The 20,313-nt window shown below is 39.0% G+C and overlaps 1 protein-coding gene across 7 annotated transcripts in view; it reads left to right on the top strand.

Annotated features, from left to right (window-relative positions):
• The window catches only part of CLCN3 (chloride voltage-gated channel 3), a 109,478-nt gene that overhangs the window by 9,415 nt on the left and 79,750 nt on the right, over nucleotides 1–20,313 (top strand). For 4 of the 7 annotated variants that reach the window (XM_003415806.4, XM_003415807.4, XM_023554975.2 and 1 more), the window contains exon 2: nucleotides 3,387–3,562. The exons of 2 other annotated variants lie outside the window; for them this stretch is intronic. In XM_003415806.4, the coding sequence (XP_003415854.1) occupies nucleotides 3,403–3,562 (160 nt within the window). In that variant the 5' untranslated portion in view covers nucleotides 3,387–3,402. Of the gene's footprint in view, nucleotides 1–3,386; nucleotides 3,563–4,331; nucleotides 4,408–20,313 lie in introns of those variants that run through there. One more of the 7 variants, XM_023554976.2, reaches the window with a different exon arrangement.

Here is a 20,313-nt window from a genome sequence, read left to right as displayed (position 1 = left end):
AGTTTCTTTCTCTCTTAAATAGTATCTGAGCCCTAGCATTGTGATTGTATTTAATAGAAATATTAAATGTTAATGTTTGTAAAGTGCTTTGACTAGTGCCTTTCATATAGTAACCTCTGTTTAAGAGTTTGTTAAATAAAAATATACTTGATGCAAGGTCTGAAGAATGAGTAAGAAAGTTAATTACATGAAGAGGAGAGGGTGTGTTCAGGCAAAAGGGTAGCAAAGGCTTTGGGTCAGGAGACAGGAAAGAGCCTGGTAGGGTTGAAAGATGGAAACATCAGTGAATCAAGAGTACTAAGAGGAAGTACATGCTACAAAATGAAGCTAGGGAACTAGTTAGAGACCAGACCACGCAGGGCTTTGTCTGCCATGTTAAAGAGTTTATTAACCAAACCAGTTGCCGTCGTGTCGATTTAGCGAGCCTTGGGACACAGTAAAACTGACCAGTTAGGCTTCCAAGGAGTGGCAGGTGGGTTCGAACTGCCAGCCTTTTGGTTAGCAGCCATAGCTCTCAACCACCGTGCTACCAGGGCTCCGTGTCTCTTAAGGGGAGTGGGAAATGATTAAAAAGATTTTAATCCACAGAATTGGGAGGGATTACTGATCAGACTTGCTTTTTTAAAAGACCATGCTGTTTGCTGTGTGCAAATCAGATTGGAAGGGGTCAAGGTGATTGTACATAGACCACTTAGGAACTTAACTGCAGTTAAAAAAAAAAAAAAAAGAGAGAAACCCATTGCGGTCCAGTTGATTCCAACTTTTAGTGACCCTATAGGACAGAGTAGAACTGCCCCATAGTTTCCAGGGAGTGGCTGGTGAATTCGAACTACTGACCTTTTGGTTAGCAGCCGAGTTCTTAACCACTGCACCACCAGGGCTCCTACAGTAGACCAGGCATTATCCCTGGAGAGTTTTATAGGTTTCTAATTAATTTTTTTAATCCTCATAACCCTGCAAGGCTATGTTCAAAAGCTACTGTGTATCTGTTAAAGTGTTTTGACATGGTTTTGAAATATATGTCTTGACAATTTAAAAGGAAAAAGCGACATGGTCTTGTTTTCTTTTTTTGTCCAAATATGCAGAATTTCAGCTGCTGTGTTATGATTTAAATAGCCTTTTGTGGGCAAGCCTGGGAATCAGGTTTAGAACCTAAAATGTTTTAACACTGATACCCAGACTTTCTTCTGTTGTATTTCCTTTTTGCTGCCGTAGAATTTTGAGTATTTTATAGCAGTGCTGTTCAAAAAAATGTGTGCTACAAATGTTAACTGTATATATAATTTTAAATTTTTAGTAGCCACATTAAATAGGTGAAAAGAAACTGGTGAAATTCATTTTAACAGTATATTTAATTTAACCTAGTATGTCTGAAATGGGTTTCAGTATGTAGTTGGTACATTATTAATGAAATATGTAGCTTTATTTACATTAAGTCTTAGAAATCTGGGGGATAATTTTCACTTACTGCACATCGCAGTTTGGACTAGCCACATTTCAGGGCTCACTAGCCATCTGTGGCTACTGAAAAAAAAAACCTGTTGCCATCAAGTCGATTCCGACTTATAGTGAGTCTGTAGGACAGAGTAGAACTGCCCCACAGAGTTTCTAAGGAGCGCCTGGTGGATTTGAACTACTGACCTTTTGGTTAGCAGCCGTAGCAGTTAACCACTATGCCACCAGGGTTTCCTATATGTGCCTAAAACAAAACCCATTGCCGTTGAGTCAGTTCTGACTCATAGCAACCCTATAAAACAAAAAACCAAACCCAGTGCCGTTGAGTCAATTCCGACTCACAGCAACACTATAGGACAGGGTAAAACTGCTCCATAGAGTTTCCAAGGAGCGCCTGGTGGATCCAAACTGCTGACCTTTTGGTTAGCAGCCATAGCACTTAACCACTATGCCACCTGGGTTTCTGTATGTGGCTAGTGGCTACCATATCAGACAATGCAGCTCTGTAAGTATCTTGGTTAATAAGAGGAATAGTTTTTTTTTTTTTTTTTTTTTTAAGCTGTTGAATTTATAAGGAGCCCTCATGGTGCAGAGGTTAAAGTGCTTGGCTGCTAACTGAAATCTCGGTGGTTTGAACCCACTAGCTGCTCTGTGGGAGAAGGATGTGGCGGTCTGCTTCCATAAGATTTACAGCCTTGAAAACCTTACAGTCTGGTTCCACTCTGTCCAACAGGGTCATTGTGAATGAGTCAGAATCGACTCGACAGCAATGGGTTTGGGTTTTTTTTTTTTTTTAACTGAATGTACAGAAATGCTAACCTATGTAGTCCTGAGTTTAATTAATTTATTTCGAACAGAGTTGAATGCTCTTGTTATAACGAAAGTACAGTAGACTAGAGGTCTCGGAGGTATTAGTGAAATTAATATTTTTAAAATAGTGTCAAAGAGGTTTCCAAGTATCAGTTTTTGAGGGACTTCTAGGGATCAAATGAAGGAGATGTGTTGGAACTTCATGACTGAGGTCCCAGTACACTGAAAGACTTAATTATTTTAGAGAGACTTCTCAGTGCTGTGCCGCACTGTGGTTAAAAGTGCTCGGCTGCTATCCAAAAGGTTGGCAGTTCAAATCCACCAGCTGCTCCTTGGAAACCCAATGGGGCAGTTCTACTCTGTCCTATAAGGTAGTTATGAGTCGGAATCAACTCGAAGACAGTGGGTTTGGGTTTTTTTTGGTTTTAGTCTGATCATCGAGTTAAGAAGTGATGTGTGTTCTTCGAAAAATCCCAGCATGCGTGTTTTGATAGATCAAAATTAAAATGATTCTTTAACTATTATAGTAATGCTTATTTTTTTTAAAAGTCCTTTGGTCATTTACTTGTTGTTAGGTGCCGTTGAGTCGGTTCCGACGCATAGTGACCCTGTGTACAACAGAACCAAACACTGCCCGGTCCTGTGCCATCCTCATAATTGTTATTCTTGAGCCCATTGTTGTAGCCCTACTTCTTTAGCCACCCAGTTCCTTCCCTGTAGGCAGCCATTTTTGCCACTTTCTTGGAAATCCCTCCAGAAATAGCTATGTATGCATAAGCAATTATGTATTACACTTTTCCCTTTTTCTTTTTGGAAAAAAAGAAACAAAAATAAATTATAGCATACCATAAACACTTCTCTGTACTTTGTTTTTTGATTTAATTCACCTTGGAGATTGTTTTATGCCCTTGCATGAAGAAATTTTTCATTCTTTTTTACAGCTGTGTAGTGAGAATATAATTATTTATCACTTAGCATAATAGAATTAGCTAGTGGTACTGTAAATGAATGTAGTACTAAAAAAAAAATACAGAAATCATTAATTTTTTTGTGATATTAAACTGGATGATTTTTATTATGTATTGGGAAAGTGTTGAATCAGTTTTTTTCCCTTTCTTCAGATAATCAGACAGCTAAATGGAGTCTGAGCAGCTATTCCATAGAGGCTACTATAGGAACAGCTACAACAGTATAACAAGCGCAAGCAGTGATGAGGAGCTTTTAGATGGAGCAGGTGTTATTATGGACTTTCAGACTTCTGAGGATGACAATTTGTTAGATGGTGACGCAGCAGTTGGTAAGTTTGGCATTATGACTTTTAATATTTTCAGTCAATAGTATCTAATAAATATATCCGTTGTTTTTTTTTTTTTTTTTTGAGGTTTTTGACCCTGACTTCTGGTGGGCTTTGTTATTTTTGATTGAATGCTGGACATTGTATATAAAAAAATTGTAGAAGCTGTGGAAGATGATATCTTTACCAGAGTGGCCTTACGCTTTTCTGTCAGATATATGAGTTTGGAAGGTCCCTGGGTGGCGCAAATGAAGTTTAACTCTTAGCCTAAGGGTTGAAGGTTTTAACCCACCCAGTAGCACTGCAGAAGAAAGGCCTGGTGATCTGCTTTCATTAAGGTTACAACCAAGAAAACCCTATGGAGCCCAGTTCTGTTCTATATCACATGGGCTCACCGTGAGTCAGAATTAACTTGATGGCAATGGATTTGGTTTGGGTTGTTTATATAGACTTAGAGTGAATTAGCTTGATTCCCATCAAGGGTTGAGAGAATTTCCAGCTGAGTTTCAGACTTTCCGAGGACTGACCTATTTTTGGTTCAACCTTAGTTTTATGGCATTGCCCTTGAGGGTTCAGTAGAAAGCCTGGGATTTTTAACTAAGACTCCTCTTTGGTGGACAATGAAAGTTAGTTTTCGTCTTTGTGACATAGAAATTACTGCCAGTTCTACCCTTTTCTTGGCTTCTCAGCTTCTTGCCCATGCGGTTTAGAAATTCTAACTACCTTGAGGGGAAAAGTAGCATAGAATGAACTCTCTGTCTCTTTTCTCCAGAAAAATGACCTTGGAACCAATTTGCACTGGTGGTTTGAAGCTCTTTTATCTCCCTTACTCCATGAGATTGCCCAAAGTACGCAACCTTCACCTTCTGTTGGACCTCTCAGTCACTCTGCTTACCCATGAGGAAATGGCTCGGGGGTAAAGTGGTGGAGCTTGTTGGATTTGCCTCTCTGTTTCACTTCTTTTCAGAATCTTGGCCTCTCAAGTTCTGGCTGCCTTGTATGTGCTCTGCTTTTTTTTTTTTGTATTTTACTCAGCCTTTAGATTTGTTTTTGTTGGGTTGATTGGTTCGATATAAGTTTTCCCATCCTAGCTGGGAATTGAAGTCCCAAAGCTGAATTTTAAGAATAAATACTGTATTTTGCTATTGTTAATAGTAATTTGCTATCTTTATCATTCATTTTTTTCCTAATTTTACGTATTAACTTGTAAGCCAAATGCTTGCGTTCATAATAGGAAAAATTAGTGCAATTTAACAGCCTCCCCATTTTTTTCTTTGTTTAAATAACTCTTTGGCCTTTTATGTTGCCATTGAGGTACTATGAGCCATGGTGATCCCATGTGTTACAGAGTAGACTGAGCTCCGTAGTGTTTTCTTGGCTGTAACCTTCATGGAAAGGCAGTAGGGGGAAGTGAACAGCCTCTTATATAGGAATGGGAAAGGGCACTGGCAGCTTGTGATAGGGTAGGATTGATCTGTAGTATGAAGGAGAAGCTCTGAAATTCTGTTGAAACGGAATGACACCTTCTCTTACACATCTCAGGAGCCCTGGTGGCTCAGTGGTTAAATGTGCCCAGCTGCTGCTAACTTAAAAGTTGGTGGTTCAAACCCACCAGCTGCTCTGTGGTGAAAGTTGTTGCAGTTTACTTCCATAAAGATTTAACACCTTTAGAAATCCTGTGGGGCAATTCTACTCAGTCCTATGAGGGTAGCTGTGAGTTGGAATCAACTCAAATGACAATGGGTTTTGGGTTTTTATACATCTCACTTGTCTTCAGACTGACCGAGAAGGGTGTCTTTTTTAGTTATTTATTGCTGCTTAAAAACTACTTTAAAATTAATGACTTACAGCAGTAATTACTTGTTATTTCGAGTAATTCTGTGTGTTCACTGAATAGTTCTTCAGGTTCATATGGTGTCTGTCAGCAGGGGTGCTGTGACATCTGGGAGGTCCAAAATACTCTCACTTACTTGCTGGGTCTTCTGCATTTGGGCCTCTCCATCTGGCTGCTTGAGCTTCTGTATAACATGGTGATCTCAGGGTAATCAGGCTTCTTACATGACGGTGGTTTCTGAGAGGATATGCTCCAAATATACAAAAAAGGAAGCTGTAGATCTCTTTAAGATCTAGCCTCAGAAGTTAGCCAGTGTAACTTCCACTGTATTTGGTGGTCAAAACAAGACACTGGCCCAACCCGACTAAAGGGAAGGGGAAATAGACATCATCATTTCATGAACAAATTGGCAAAGAATTTGGGGCCATATTGAATCCATCACAGCAGGCACCTTCAAACTTTCTTAAAAAAGGAGGTGGTAGGTATTTGAGGTTTTTAGGCAGTATGGCCTCTGTCAAAAGTATCCAACTCTGCTGTTGTTAATCAGTGAAGGTTGGCTTGTGGGTTGCAGTTTGCCAAGCTCCTGCACCACAGTGTCGCAGAAGCTAGTACTTTGTATCCACATAGTTCATCAATGCTTCAGTAATAAAATCTAGGTAAGAACAGGGAAGAAGGGTATCCTATTCATAGATAGAGACCTGGCATTGTGAACTTTTCAGGGCTCTTTACTAACTGCAGGATTACAGACCTGAATTGAAGAAATTGGAGGTGGTGTTAGAAGAACCTAAAATTTTTTTGTGTGATTTTCTTGTTATAATACCAACTTAAGGAAGAAAATTTAAAAAATACAAAAATCGCCCAGAGGAAGCAACAGTTAACATTTTGTTGCATTTTTTTCATTCCTTTTAGTTTGTGTAAGCATGAACATATTTGTTATATGTATATATATACTTAAAAAATTAGGGTTATACTAATCAGTAACCTTCAGTAAATATTTTTGTACATCCTCTATGTGCCATATTCATAGTTTTGTATCATGCTTTCTTAACTACATTTGTTCATTTGCGTATACCAATAGGTAGTCTTCTGAAATATGATTTTTAATGATTACAAATTTAGTCCTTTCAAAGGAGATATTGTTACTTAACCACTGTCTTAGTTTTCTAGGCTTTGTTTTGGTTTCCTAGGATTGCCATAACAAAATACCACAAAGAGGGCGGCTTTAAAGAACAGAATTTTGTTTTATCACAGTTCTGGAGGCTAAAAGTCCAAATCAGGGTATTAGCCATTTTGGTTCCTTCAGAGGGGTTTATGGTAGGAATATTTCTGCTGGCAATCTTTGGCATTCCTTTGCTGATTATAGATGCATCTGCCTCCATTGTCACATGGTGTCTTTCCCCTGTGTGTCTCTCTCTGTCAGTTCTCCCTTTTTATAAGCCACCACTAAGAAGAGATTAGACCGAGGAACCACCTTACTCTGGTATGACTTAGAAGTCTGCTCAGCCAAATATCTTAGGTTTGTCACTTGTAAGTTTTCCTAAACATTTGAACATATTTCAGCTAAGTTCTTTGCCACTTTATAATAAGAATTGCTTTTCCTCCAGTGTCCAGTAACATATTCATCATTTCCTTTCATCTTAAGCCAGATAGAAACACGTTTACCATCCATATTTCTAGTAACATTCTGTTCTTGATGATATATACTGAATTTTTACACAGATTCCATGCACCTTCTACATTTGTCTGCCAACCATGCCCTGCCCCCTGCACGGTATTTTCATAAGCACCACTGTGCTAAATTTTTTTACATGTTGCTGTAAAAAAATCAGCATAGCGTGCTTATAAAAATACCTTGCAGGGAGAGGGCGTGGTTCGCAGACAAAGGTAGAAGATGTGTGTTATTTTTGTAAAAATACTGTGTGTGTGTGTATGTGTATTCTCAAAGACAATAGAAGCTTTCTCTACAGGTCTCCTTTTTTCTGAGATCTTATCAGAATTGTCTTTAATGCCCATAATTCTACAATAATCTCATCAAGGTAGCCTAGGCTTTTACTATAAAGTGCTTCAGAACTCCTCCAGCTTCTATCTATTACCCATTTCCAAAGCTACTTCCACATTTTTAGGCATTTGTTACAGCAACACTCTACTTCTTAGTACCAGAATCTGTACTAGTTTCCTGGGGCTACCATAACAAAGCATCACAAATGGGGTGGCTTATAAGAACAGAAGTACATTGTCCCATAGTTCTGGAGGCCGGGTATTCAGAGTCAGGATATTGGCATGTTGAGTCCTTCTGAGGGAGAATCTATTCCATGCCTCTCTCCTAGCTTCTGCTGATGGCTAGCGGTCCATAGTGGTCCTTGGTTTATGGATCACTCCAGCCTTTTCCTCTGTCTTGGCTGACTGTCCTCTGTGTGTGTCTGTGTCTTTTCTGCTCTTTCATAAAGATACCACTTATGTAGAATTAAGGCCCATACCACTGTAGCTTGACCTCATGTTAACTTAATGGATAACATCTTTAAAGACCCTGTTTTCAAACAAGGTCATGATCACAAATACTGGGGGACACAGTTCAGTCCATAGCATATTGACTAATCACAATACAAATATTTATAAAAGGTTTATTGTATACCAGGCTCTGTGCTAATGGCTTTTATTAACTACGCCATTTGTTCTTTGAGTCCGGAACATCTGACTCTGGAGTCAGCAGTGTGAACCAAGGTGCTATACTTGCTTCCTTTAGTGGTGTTTGAATCCAGTGTGACTGTAATTAAATAGTTTAGAGAAATTACTCAGGCACTAATTTAATATTAAAATGCTTGTTTTTATCACAATATACCTCAGAATGTTTTGTAAAATAAGTATTTGGCATTGTTTAGCCTTGGACAACTGAGAATAAAAGATTTAATCAATAATCATATTACAAAATACGGTGAAGCCTGGACTTTTTTATGTAGTATATAGGGTAGGCAAGAGATAGATGGAAAAAGTTAAGGATTTATTTAGTGTCTATCTATGTAGAGCCATGTGCAAGGTGTAGTGGTGGGGGTAAGATTTAAGAAACATTTACATGCTTTATGTTTCATGAAGTATCAGTTATCTTCTCAGGAAGATGTTAACAGAATACCTGTTGAACGGTGACCTGGTCCTGTGCCATCTTCACGATCGTTGGCGTGTTTGAATCCATTGTTGTGGCTATCATGTCAGTCCATCGTATTTCTTTCTATGTTCCTTTCCTTTGGGTGTATTAGACTCTGTCCCCCAACTTAGAATACAAGCAGTTTCCTTTCACTTACAACATTCAAGTGAGGAAATGTCAGTAACATTTTCAATAACATTAATGAAAGGATATAGCTCTAAAATTTATATGTGACATCCAGATTAGGATTTAGATTATAGGGATAAACTGTTTTGGATTCCACTGACTCAGTGAGTAGTTATTTGTTCCTGTTCTTGTTTTAAAAGTAATTTAAAGATATAGACCTGCTAATCCCCAAAACAGAGTTAGTTTTATCTGCTGTATGAATACAAAATAATCCAGAACGCACTGTGATTTAAAAAACAAAAGTTCTCTCTGATTACAACTATTTAGCAGTATCAGTTAAAAATTTAAACTAGTGAAGAACTGAAAAAATTAAGCTTAATATGTATTTATATGCAATATATCTAATTTGAATAAGTCATTTTAGTCAATAATTCAAATTCTGCGGAAAATGCAAAATTTTTCATTCCAGGTAGCAAAGAGTGAGGGCCAATACTTCGTTGCCGGAGTTGCATTCATTAGAGAGAACTGTATGGTCCTTCCCTCATTGAAAATGAAGCATATGACTGTTCATCAGTACAACTTTAGTATTACTCTTAGTACTGTTTTGTTCACTTGAAATAACAGAAATGCCTGAGATCGGCTGATGGGGTGTAAGGTATAGTCAGCTACCTATTTAGCGAATGTTTCAACAGTTCATTTGTGTTAATCATGCTAACTAATACGTTTAGAAGTGAGGTTTGACGTCATATGTGGATTGTGAGTAACATGGCTTACATGCCTGTGTCAAGGTTTAGTCCCACATTTCCAGCATGGCTGTATCGTAACGATAGTGTCATACTGAGAAAGAAAATGTGAGAGAAGCGATAAGCTGAGAATGTTTACTCCAAATTATCTCAGTTTTTTGCCTATGGAAAACCTTTAAAAAGCTCTGGGATGGGAATGGAATACACGGATATTTACATACACAGAATTGATTTGATGGCAACAGACGTAGTACAACCCATTTCCCATATATCACAGCGTAAGCTATAGGAGAACTCTGAGTCACATAAAGCTACATGGCTTATGAAGATTAGGGGTGGATTGTTTTGTTCAAAGTCTTTGTGGCCCTTCCATCTGTGCTAAAACTTAACATACCTTCTGAGCTAGTTAAGAGATTCCAGCACTATTGTTGTAGTAATACCCCTTCTCAGACTTACTTTATTGAAAATATATGTAGTTTTATTAATCTCATCTTCCTTCTGCATAGAATATTCATAAATACTGTACACACTAGAAATTTCAGAAAAAGCCTAGTGAAGCAGATACACAGTGACCATGCTAGGACTCCTCTCAGGGTGGAGCCAAACATCTCAGTCCAGGGTCCAGCCTTTTGTCCTGCAGACACAGAAGCATGGTGTCGTCATCGAGAGAAGTGGATTCATAGTAACCAGAGTTCCAGAACTTGTTGGATAAAACCATAATGCAGTTTTTTGATAGCGAGAAATATACTAATACTCTACTTTATTCCAAAGAAGTTGACTGCCAGGCCTCCCTCATCCGCCTTACTGCCAGGCCTCCCTCATCCACCTTACTGCCAGGCCTCCCTCATCCACCTTACTGCCAGGCCTCCCTCATCCACCTTACTGCCAGGCCTCCCTCATCCGCCTTACTGCCAGGCCTCCCTAATCCATCTTACTGCCAGGCCTTCCTAATCCGTCCTATCAGTCTAGAAGCTCCACTGAAACCAGTTTCAACCAGAGTTGAGTAGTGACCTTGGAGGTGCACTGGCCAGAAGTCGAACCTGGATATCGGGAGGTGAGAATTCTACCACTGAACCGCGGGTACACAAAATTCAATAATTAACATAAGTATTTGAAAGGATGAAGCAAGGGAAAACAAAGACATAAAGTGGAGAGACCAATGAGATCAATAAAAAGATATTACAATATACTTTCTAAGGGAATACTACAAATTTGGCTCTGAGCTTTTGTAATAGCAAATGAAATGAGGGAACCTATTTAGTTAAATGGCTTATGGTGTTTATAAGAGAATAAAAAACAGTTGCTCGGCAGACACCCTATTACTGATATTAAATAGTAAATGTTCTGGTGACATTATAAAGTGGTTACCATCCAATGTATTAAACAGTGATTTTAAGGGATATGCATGGAGTAAGCAGTAATACTTTCCACAGGACTTTTGTTGTAACATTCATCAGTATCACCAATTGAATCACAATACCCAATTCCATAAGGGCACTAATATGGCATAAGCATTGCTGACTTAAGATTGCCTGGCAGGGTCCACAGATGTATTTTATAAGTATGTTGGAATAGATGGACTGTATAGATAGTTTCAGGGGGTTGTCAGTATATGTGATTTTCCTACTGAGGTTTGATATATATTAAATAGCAGTGATTTTAGAATTATAACAGAGCTATGTATTTAACATTCAGCTACCTTTTCTTAAATCAAGGAGCCTAACAAAGACATGAGGCTGAATAACCAAAAAAAAAAAAAAAAACCAGACCTGTTGCCATCAAGTTAATTCTGACTCATAGCGGCCCTATAGGACAGAGTCGAACTGCCACATAGGGTTTCCAAGGAGTGGCTGGTGGATTTGAACTGCCGACGTTTTGGTTAGCACCCAAGCTCTTAACCATGCACTGCCAGGGCTTCCAGAGACTGAATAGGAGTCACTAAAAGTCCCTTCTAAGAAAAGTGGAAGCTGTGCCCATGGGCAGGATCAGGAGTCTTCTTTGAAAACGATTTTTTTCCTGCCATAAAACCAAACCAAACCCATTGCCATCAAGTCAATTCCCACTCATAGTGACCCTATAGGACAGAGTAGAACTGCCCCATTGAGTTTCCAAGGAGCGCCTAGTGGATTTGAACTGCTGACCTTTTGTAACCACCATGCCAGCAGGGTTTCCTTTTCTGCCGTAGTACACAGTTAAATGGTTAACTTGTATTCCATATAGCAAAAACTGAAAACCAGACCCAGTGCTGTCGAGTTGATTCTGACTCATAGCAACCCTGTAGGACAGAGTAGAACTGCCCCATAGAGTTTCCAAGGAGCGCTTGTTAGATTCAAACTGCTGACCTCTTTCTTGGTTAGCAGCCATATCACTTAACCACTGCACCACCAGGGTTTCATGGGAAGGCCACTGTAATTTCAAGCATGGCAAATTTTAAAGGAAATACCTACCACAGGCATTAAAAAAAGTAAAACAAAAATAAATAAAGCATTCCCCCAAATATCCATAGAATGCCTGGAATACTTCTTAGTATATCTTTTGTTTTGTTTCTTTTAAAGGGAATTAAACTGTTTTATTAAGCAGTTTCTGAGGGGCCAAAGGGGTGGGGACGATAAGGTCTGATGACTGGTCTGACCTGGATCTTCTAGACCTCAAAACCACCAAAAAGCTTAGTACATTTTTTAACGTTGCCGTTATAAAACTTTTTGTTCTTCTTCTATTCTTTCAAGATTTCTTTCTACTCTTAAAATGTTAGAGGACCCCAATGATTTTTTAAAATGTAGTATATAGCTGGGATTATTTACCATAATATTAAACATTCAGTATTAAAACAAAAAATTTCCAAAAATGTGTCCTTTAAAAAATGACACTCATAAACTTATTACATATAATATTAATACCATTTTTATGGGAAAAAAACTGAAAACCTATTTTCCAAATTAAAAATAAATTTAGCGAGAAAAGGGGCATTGTTTCGTATGTTTGTATATATCTGTTTTTTGGCTTAATGGCAGACAGCTAGATTTCATGTCTGCTTATCCATTCTATCTGTTGTAATATGTGTTCTGGTTGCTATATGTAAGAAATATAGGCAAAAACCCAGCCTTACGAAAATATGTAGTTAGAAAAGGAAGGAATATTTTAATAGCTTTTCAGATTATTTTGCATAGTCTTCTTTGATGCTACACCAAAACTTGGCAAATGGTGATAATTTCTTAAAGGTTAATTGCAATGTGAAAGCTGAAACCATATTAATGAACATTTTATCCTCTGTTGCATTATAGTTCTTTGGCCTGTTTTGTGCTTTGAACGGATCTTTTACCAACGCGTGAGCCTGTAACATCATGCATTGGTCACTTGGAAAACACTGATTGGCTGGTTATGCAGGTCTTCTAAATGGTTACACATTTCATTTACACAAAATCAAAAAATTACATTTGTTAATATCGTCACCAATCTCGTCAGAAGAGTCTTTAAATATTGGAAAGCTGTCAAGCTCGCAGTTATGTGTACAGGTTTTCCGAAATTTGATTTTCCCTGGAAAGCTCCAGCTCGTTCTTGGTAATCACTGCTGTCAGTTGTTTTACTTGAAGAGACAGTTTCACTCCGTTCCTCTTGAGAAATTATCTGCTAGCTATTAATGTCTCAATATCCATAGTTTGTGTGTCAGTTGTTCCTGCAAACAAAAATGGCGTTCCGTGAGAAAAGTAGCCTAGCTGCCGTTTCTCCGGGTGTTTGTGCATGGAGCCCTGGTGGCGCAGAGGCTCAGCGCTTGCCTGCTAACCAAAAGCTCGGCAGTTCGACTCTGCCAACTGCTCTTTGGAAGTCGTGGTTCAGCTTACAACTCAGACATTTACACACAAGTGTTTTTTTTTTTTCCCCACAACAACCATTGTATGAGCAGAAGTGTTTTATGTGTTCTTTCCATTTTGTCACATAGAGTATTTAAAAGATGTATACACCAGATTGGGATTTAATAAAATGAATAATTTTTACTCTTTTTTTTTTTTTATCCAAGGGCATTCGAAAGTAAAACTGACTTTTTAAAAAATTTCCCTGAGCGTACAGGATGGTAAACAATCCAGTGAAATGGTCGTTAGCACTTGGTGCCAGGGCTTTGATTTGTATGAAGATGCCGGTAGCTTTACCGGCTGTTACTTTTGCGGTAGAAACGCAAATGTCAGTACAATGAAAAGGACAAGGAATGCTGTGAATAATAATACAAAAAGATTGAATGATATGACCCCCCAAAGGTGTCCGCATTATAGCTCCCGGAACCTGTGAATATGTTACCTTAGTTGGTAAAAGCGACCTTGAGAATGTGACTAAGACAAAGATCTTGACGTGGGGAGATTTTCCTGGACGTCGGAAGGGTCCTCGCGGGAGGGAGGCTGGAGGAGCAGAGTCAGCAGTGGGTGTGATGAGGAAGCCAGATTCATGAAGCAAGAGGTTAGAGTGATGTGAGGAGGGGACCCTGAGCCAAGGAATGAAGAAGATAAAAAGGCAAGGAAATGCATTTTTCCCAGAAGGAGCGCACCCTTGCCGATCCTTTCATTTTAGACTTCCCACCACCAGAACCGTAAGAGAATAAATGTGTCGTTTTAAACCGCTAAGTTTGTAGTAACTTGTTACAACAGCAATAGGAAGTGGGTGCAAACATTTTAGTATTATTATGAAAATATTTTTGACCTCACAGGCCCCCCTGAAAAGATCTTAGGGATTTCCAGGAGTGTACCAACCACACTTTGAGAATTGCTGTTTTAATATAAGCTAGCTGCAAAATGTACACTGAGTAACCGAATGAGGTGGCTTACTATATTGTTATAAGCCGTGAGAATGCAGTACTTATATTAAGAAAGAATAAAATTTGTGTGTATAATATGATCCCAATGCTCTTAAAATATTATACAGCCACACACAGAAAAAATGTTGGAGGGAAATACACCAAAATAATGGCTTTTCTGTTGCTGTTGGAATTCAGGTACTTATTATTTTTTCTATGTGCTTTGCATTGTTTCCCAAATTGTCACCAATTTGGCTGCCAAATTATAAAATGGAACCTGAACATCCAGGCCATTTTAGGGTGCATTTGTAAATGTAGGAGAATGGACCATATTTCATTGAACAGAGTGCTAATTTGATTTATAACTTTTAAATATTTAATCATGTGGTAAATGGGCTTTCTTTTGTACTCTTATCCTGGGACTTGTAAATGTTAGGTTTAAACTTGGGCCTAGCTGCCGTCTTTCCAGGCATTTGTACATGGAGCCCTGGTGGTGCTGTGGTTAAGAGCTCGGGTGCTAACGAAAAGGTTGAAGTTCAAATCCACCAGCCACTCCTTGGGAACCTGACGGGGCAGTTCTACTCTGTCCTGTAGTGTTGCTATGAGTCGGCATCGACTTGACGGTGACAGGTTGTACTTGTTGTATCCTTTGTCTGTAATACAGATTATTACTTGTTCTTTGCTTTTTAGGTGAAATTCACTCTATCCAGAAGGTTTACCTGACTCCTCAAGTCTGGGTTAGAGGCCCCTCCTAGGTAGTAAATGGCATTGCTTCTATTGTGTTTGGTTTCTTCACTTCCTTCTTACTTGTTTACAGCCTGCCTCCTCCTAAATTAAGACATACATTCTTTCAGTATAATTGTCTTAGCAAGGCTGTTGGCTTGTAAACTCTTTCACCACTCCTCCCTCCCCCATTTACATAGTTCTGTTTAGAGTAGATTCATCATATATTGATTATATAATTAGATTCTTTTTAAAAATAATTTTATTGTCTTTTAGGTGAAAGTTAACAGTGCAAGTTAGTTTCTCATTCAAAAATTTATACGTGAATTGTTTTGTGATACTGGTTGCAACCCCTGCAGTGTGTCGGCACTCTCCCCCTTTCCGTCCCAGGTTCCCTGTGTCCATTTGTCCAGCTTTCCTGTCCCTTCCTGCCTTCTTTGCATTTGGTCAGGAGTTGCCCATTTAGTCTCATATATTTGATTGAACTAAGAAGCACATTCCTCATGTGTGTTATTGTTTGTTTTATAGGGCTGTATAATCTTTGAAAAGCGGGCTGCAGGAGTGGCTTCAGTTCTGAGTTAGCAGGGTGTCTGGGGGAATAATTTAGCTCTTGATGAGTAATTTTATTTTCCTTATTTCTAAATTTTGTGGGGAGGGGTCTTAGCATATTGTAGCTAGCCATATGAGCTGGTTGTTTTATCCCTCCTTTCGGTGTCTGATGTTGGTATGCACACAATAGGAACTTACTAAGTTTGGTGTTTCATAAAATATAAATCTGTTTAACATATTGGCTGGTCATATTTTGGAACTTCTGGAGAGTTTCCCTTTTTATTTATTGCACTAATAAGAACATATAGAGAAGAGTTTTGACTTAACCAGATAGCTGTAACCGGGTTGGATATTCAGTGGAGTCGCAAGAACTGTTTACCTATATGGTTATAGCTGTATTGTACAGAGAGAGTCCACCAAAATGGTAGTCTCGGATCCAGGAGGAAAGAGGCACCGAATGGGAAGCCAGGAGAAAACTACAGAAAATATTGGCTATATTAATATCTAAAAAACATATCTAGCTGTCTGAAATTAGTCAATGTCATCATCTCTGTTTCTACCCTACCTACCCAAAGCAGAACAGTTTTGGAAATAAAAGAATATGGTAGAAGCAATGGTGGAAGTGTTGCTGTTAGACGTGAGAGTCCTTTGTGGCAGTTTTCATTTGGGTGCCTAGAGTTTGTTGTTGTTGTTAGTTGCCATCGAGTCGGTTCCAACTCATGACAGTCCCGTGTGTGTTAGAATAGAACGGTGCTCCATAGAATTTTCAAGGCTGTGACCTTTTGGAAGCAGATCGTCAGGCCCGTCTTCAGAGCCAGCCTTTTGGTTGGTTGTTGAGTGCTTAACCCGTTTGTCACGCAAGGACTCCTGCCCAGAGTTTAAACATATTTGTGCTTTGTGCAGCCATCAAACAGATTACACCATGACATTCAAAGTCTTTGTCTTTTGGAGTTTACACTCTAGTAAGAAAGGGCGAGCTATTAAAATAGACAATAGCCCTATAGATAAACAATTATAATTGTGAAAAGATGAGTGCTTTAAAGGGGAATTATGGTTGTGAGAACATATAAGTGGGGAATCTAAGACGAGTCATTTAAGGTGAGAACTAAGAAATGAGTACAAGTTAGGCAAATGAAGACAGCAGTGGAATGGGGCTGCTTGAGAGCTTGGATATAGGGCAGAGTTGCTGGAGGAGGGAAGAGCTTACGAGAAAGCCCTCAGGTAGGAAAGAGCTTGGGGCATTAGAGGAACTGTGGCTGGAGTGTAGAGGATGAAAGCTGTAAATTGGAGGGACTGAAGCTTAAGAGGGTAATCAAGGGCTAAATTATGCATGTTAAGGTTTTGACACTTTTTCCTAAGAGTGCTGGGAAACCATTCATTGAAGGGTTTTAAAGCAGGAAAGTAATATGATCTCTGTAATTTCGAAAGATCATTGGGCTGCTGTGTGGGCAAATGGATCGGTAGGTGGTGAGAGTAGGGAGGTAATTGTGGCAGTCCATGAGAGAAACGATAGTGCCTGGGACTAGCGTAGTGAGAGCACAGTGGGGAGTAGACAGACTCAAAGCAGTCAGAGATAAAATGAGCCAGATGTATTGACTGCTCGGAGGTGAGGTGGAGGGTAACAGGAGAGGGACGTGTTCTGTGTTTCTGACGTATGCATCTGGTAGCCCCGTTTACAGGATGGGCAGTACTGTAGGAAAATGTAGGTGGCTGAGGATTAAGAGTTCAGTTTTGGATGTGTTTTGGGCATGCCGGTTTGAGAAACTTGTGGTTCGCATTTGAGGTCATATTCAATTTTATATCCCTTTTTACTTAAAGTAAAAATACTAATAAAGTATTGCCTTGTGGTACAAAACCTCATCTTAATAATTTTTTGATGGTCGCATCGTATTCTAATACATGAATGTATTCTAAATTCCTAGAAATAAAATTACTGGGAGGAAGGCATTTATTAAACATCTGTCTATATATAGTGAATGCTGTGTTTTGAAAATTGGTGGTAGAATTTGCTGCTAAAGTCTAAATGTGCTTGGAGTTGGTTTGTTCTGTGAATAAGAGTGAAGCTGTTTATTTGGTATCAATTGCAGGTAAAAACATTTACTGAATAATCAAAGAGTTTTTTTTTTTTTAAGCATAACATCCTTGTTTGTGCATTTATAAGCAAAAATAAATTTTTGATAGTGTAAAGTTGTGTAGCTGAGAAATCCAAGAAAAATATTCTAGATTAGAATAACTCAACTTTGCTGCAGTGTTTCAAAGGTTGTGTTTGTGCATATTGTCTTCCATTGATGACAAGTTGTTTTTAGTTTTATTGTTTTATTTGCGTCTACCTACAACATGATGATTTAGAATAATAACATTGGTGGTATTGTCATAACGAGCAAGACCTTTGGCTCTACGGTCAAATTTGACAAGAAACGTCAAAATTTTTTAAAAGCGTGGGATGGTTACTTTGTGAGTCTTCAGTAAACGGGTGTTTAGAAATTCTTAAAATAATGTTAACAAAACACTACCACTACCATTTAATAGTGTCTGTTGGAAAAAGGTCAAAATCTTTCTCTACTAGTCTATTCAAAATGATTTTTAGAAATAAACGGAATTCTAAGGCTTATCTGATACTTGCTGTAAGCAGGGTCATGTTCTTAATACACTTGGCACCTTTCATATACTGTTACCAACTACTTTGTAAACATTTTTTGCACATTCATCTCTAGGCTACTTCAGTCAGAGCAGCCTACTCAATTTACTTAATATGTGTGGAATAAAGGAACTGCCTGTATCCCAAATTGTGTGTTCATGTAAGAGTAAGGTAATGCATTTAGGGAAAACTAACACATGGGTTCACTAGGAGTTGGCATTGACTCCTCAGTAACTAAAAACAACCCATGCTAAGTTTATGGAGTACTGTAATTTAAAATATTACTAATTGTGGGGTTTACAGTTTAATCTTTGTCTTTGGTTCCTGAGAGATGACCTCTAAAATCTTGGAATTTTCCCAGTAATCATACATCTCTTTGATAAAGACTCAAGGTCACACCTAACCTAATCGGTTGTGCTAATGAAGTAACTCCTGGTTGGGGGCCAGCCAGGCCGGAAGGACCCACATGGTGATATCACCCTCGTGATCACCTTGGGATTTTGACGTCAGGGAGGGAGGGACTGGAGCTTGAATTATGTAATAAGACTCCGAATAAAAACTCTGGGCATTGAAGCTTCATGGGGTTCCTGGTTGGTGAGAGACATTGATGGCATGTGAGAGGGGACATGGAACCTTCGTGTTGGGAACTGTCTTAGTCATCTAGTGCTGCTATAATAGAAATACCACAAGTGGATAGCGTTAACAAACAGAAGTTTATTTCCTCACAGTAAAGTTGGCTAAAAGTCCAAATTCAGGGCATCAGCTCCAGGGGAAGGCTTTCTCTCTCTGTCGACCTTATCAGTCTTGCCCCAGACTAGGAGCTTCTTTGCGCAGGGACCCTGCTCCCGGCACTGCTTTCTTGGTGGTGTGAGGTCCCCCACTCCCTGCTTGCTTCCCTTTCCTTTTGTCTCTTGTAAGATAAAAGGTGATGCAGGCCACACCCCAGGGAAACTACATTGAATCAGGATGTGACCTGAGCTAGGGTGGTATGTCCCAGCCTAATCCTCTTTCACCACAGGTGGACTTTATGGTTTATAACACATAGGAAAATTACAAAATAGAGGCCAACCACACAGTACTGGGAGTCATGGTCTAACCAAGTTGACACACATTTTGGGGGGATACAATTCAATCCATGACAGGAACTCTCCCAGACCTTGCCCTCTGTGCCACTTCATTTGTATCCTTTTTGCTGGAATAAAACTGTAGTTGTAATTTTAAAAAGCACCATATTTTTATGCAAATAATGCACGTTATACTTTTTTGCCAACTGAGCCCTTCCGCCAGGTATTTTCATAAGTGTGCTATGCTAACTTTTTTACAGCAACAGGTAAAAAAATTAGCATAGCATGCTTAGGACAATACCTTGTGGGGAAGGGTGTGATTGGCAAAAAAATGTATAATATGCATGTTAATTTGCATAAAAATACTTTATAGCGCTTTGCATTAGTTCTATGAGTTGTTCAAGCAAATTACTGAACACGAGTAAGTAGTGAGAGCGAGCAGGTCAGAAGTGAAGGGGGCTGCAAACTCCTGGGCTTATGGCTCATATCCTGAGGTGGTAGAAGGGACTCTAGAATTTGTAGCCAGAAGTTCAGAAGTGAGTGAGTCCTGGGGCCTCCAGCTTACAGCTGACATCCTGAAGGAGTAGTGGGAGAACCTCGAATTTGTAGCCAACAGGTCAGACGTCAGGGTATCATGTGGACTCCTAAGCTTGTGGTTGGCTTCTGCAGTCTTGGCTGACTTGGCCTTCTGGAGGACTGTCTTATAACTTGTGAGGTCTGATGTAGCTCCCGGTGGATAGGGTCAGAGGAAGAAGCACTGCATGTGCGGCTGGTGTCAGAGCAGAAGTGGCAGAGAGGGGAAAAGTGGAATTTGATTTTTCTACTCACTTGGTGTGAGAAGTGAGGATTTTGTTATATATTCCCATGCACTAATGAACGGGGAAAAAGAACTTGGTGTTAATAAACTAGTGGCTTGGTAAAATTAGCCTATGATATCAGTGGATAGCCAATTGAATACTGAATGAGTGTCCTCGGAAAGGCCACTGGAAAGAAGTGAGCTTAATTTTGTTTGTAATATACAGAATCTAGTGATTTTTACCTAAAATATCATTGGTCATTGTTCTGTAAAAAAGATTGTTATTTAAAAAATTTTTTTAAATTCCAAAGAAAGTTAACTAAAGTTATTAAGTCAATGAAGAATTTTTCATATGTATATTC

Source organism: Loxodonta africana, chromosome 21 (assembly GCF_030014295.1).
Source record: "Loxodonta africana isolate mLoxAfr1 chromosome 21, mLoxAfr1.hap2, whole genome shotgun sequence".
In the NCBI taxonomy this organism is placed as follows: Eukaryota; Metazoa; Chordata; class Mammalia; order Proboscidea; family Elephantidae; genus Loxodonta; species Loxodonta africana.
This window is presented reverse-complemented; position numbering and strand designations above follow the sequence as displayed.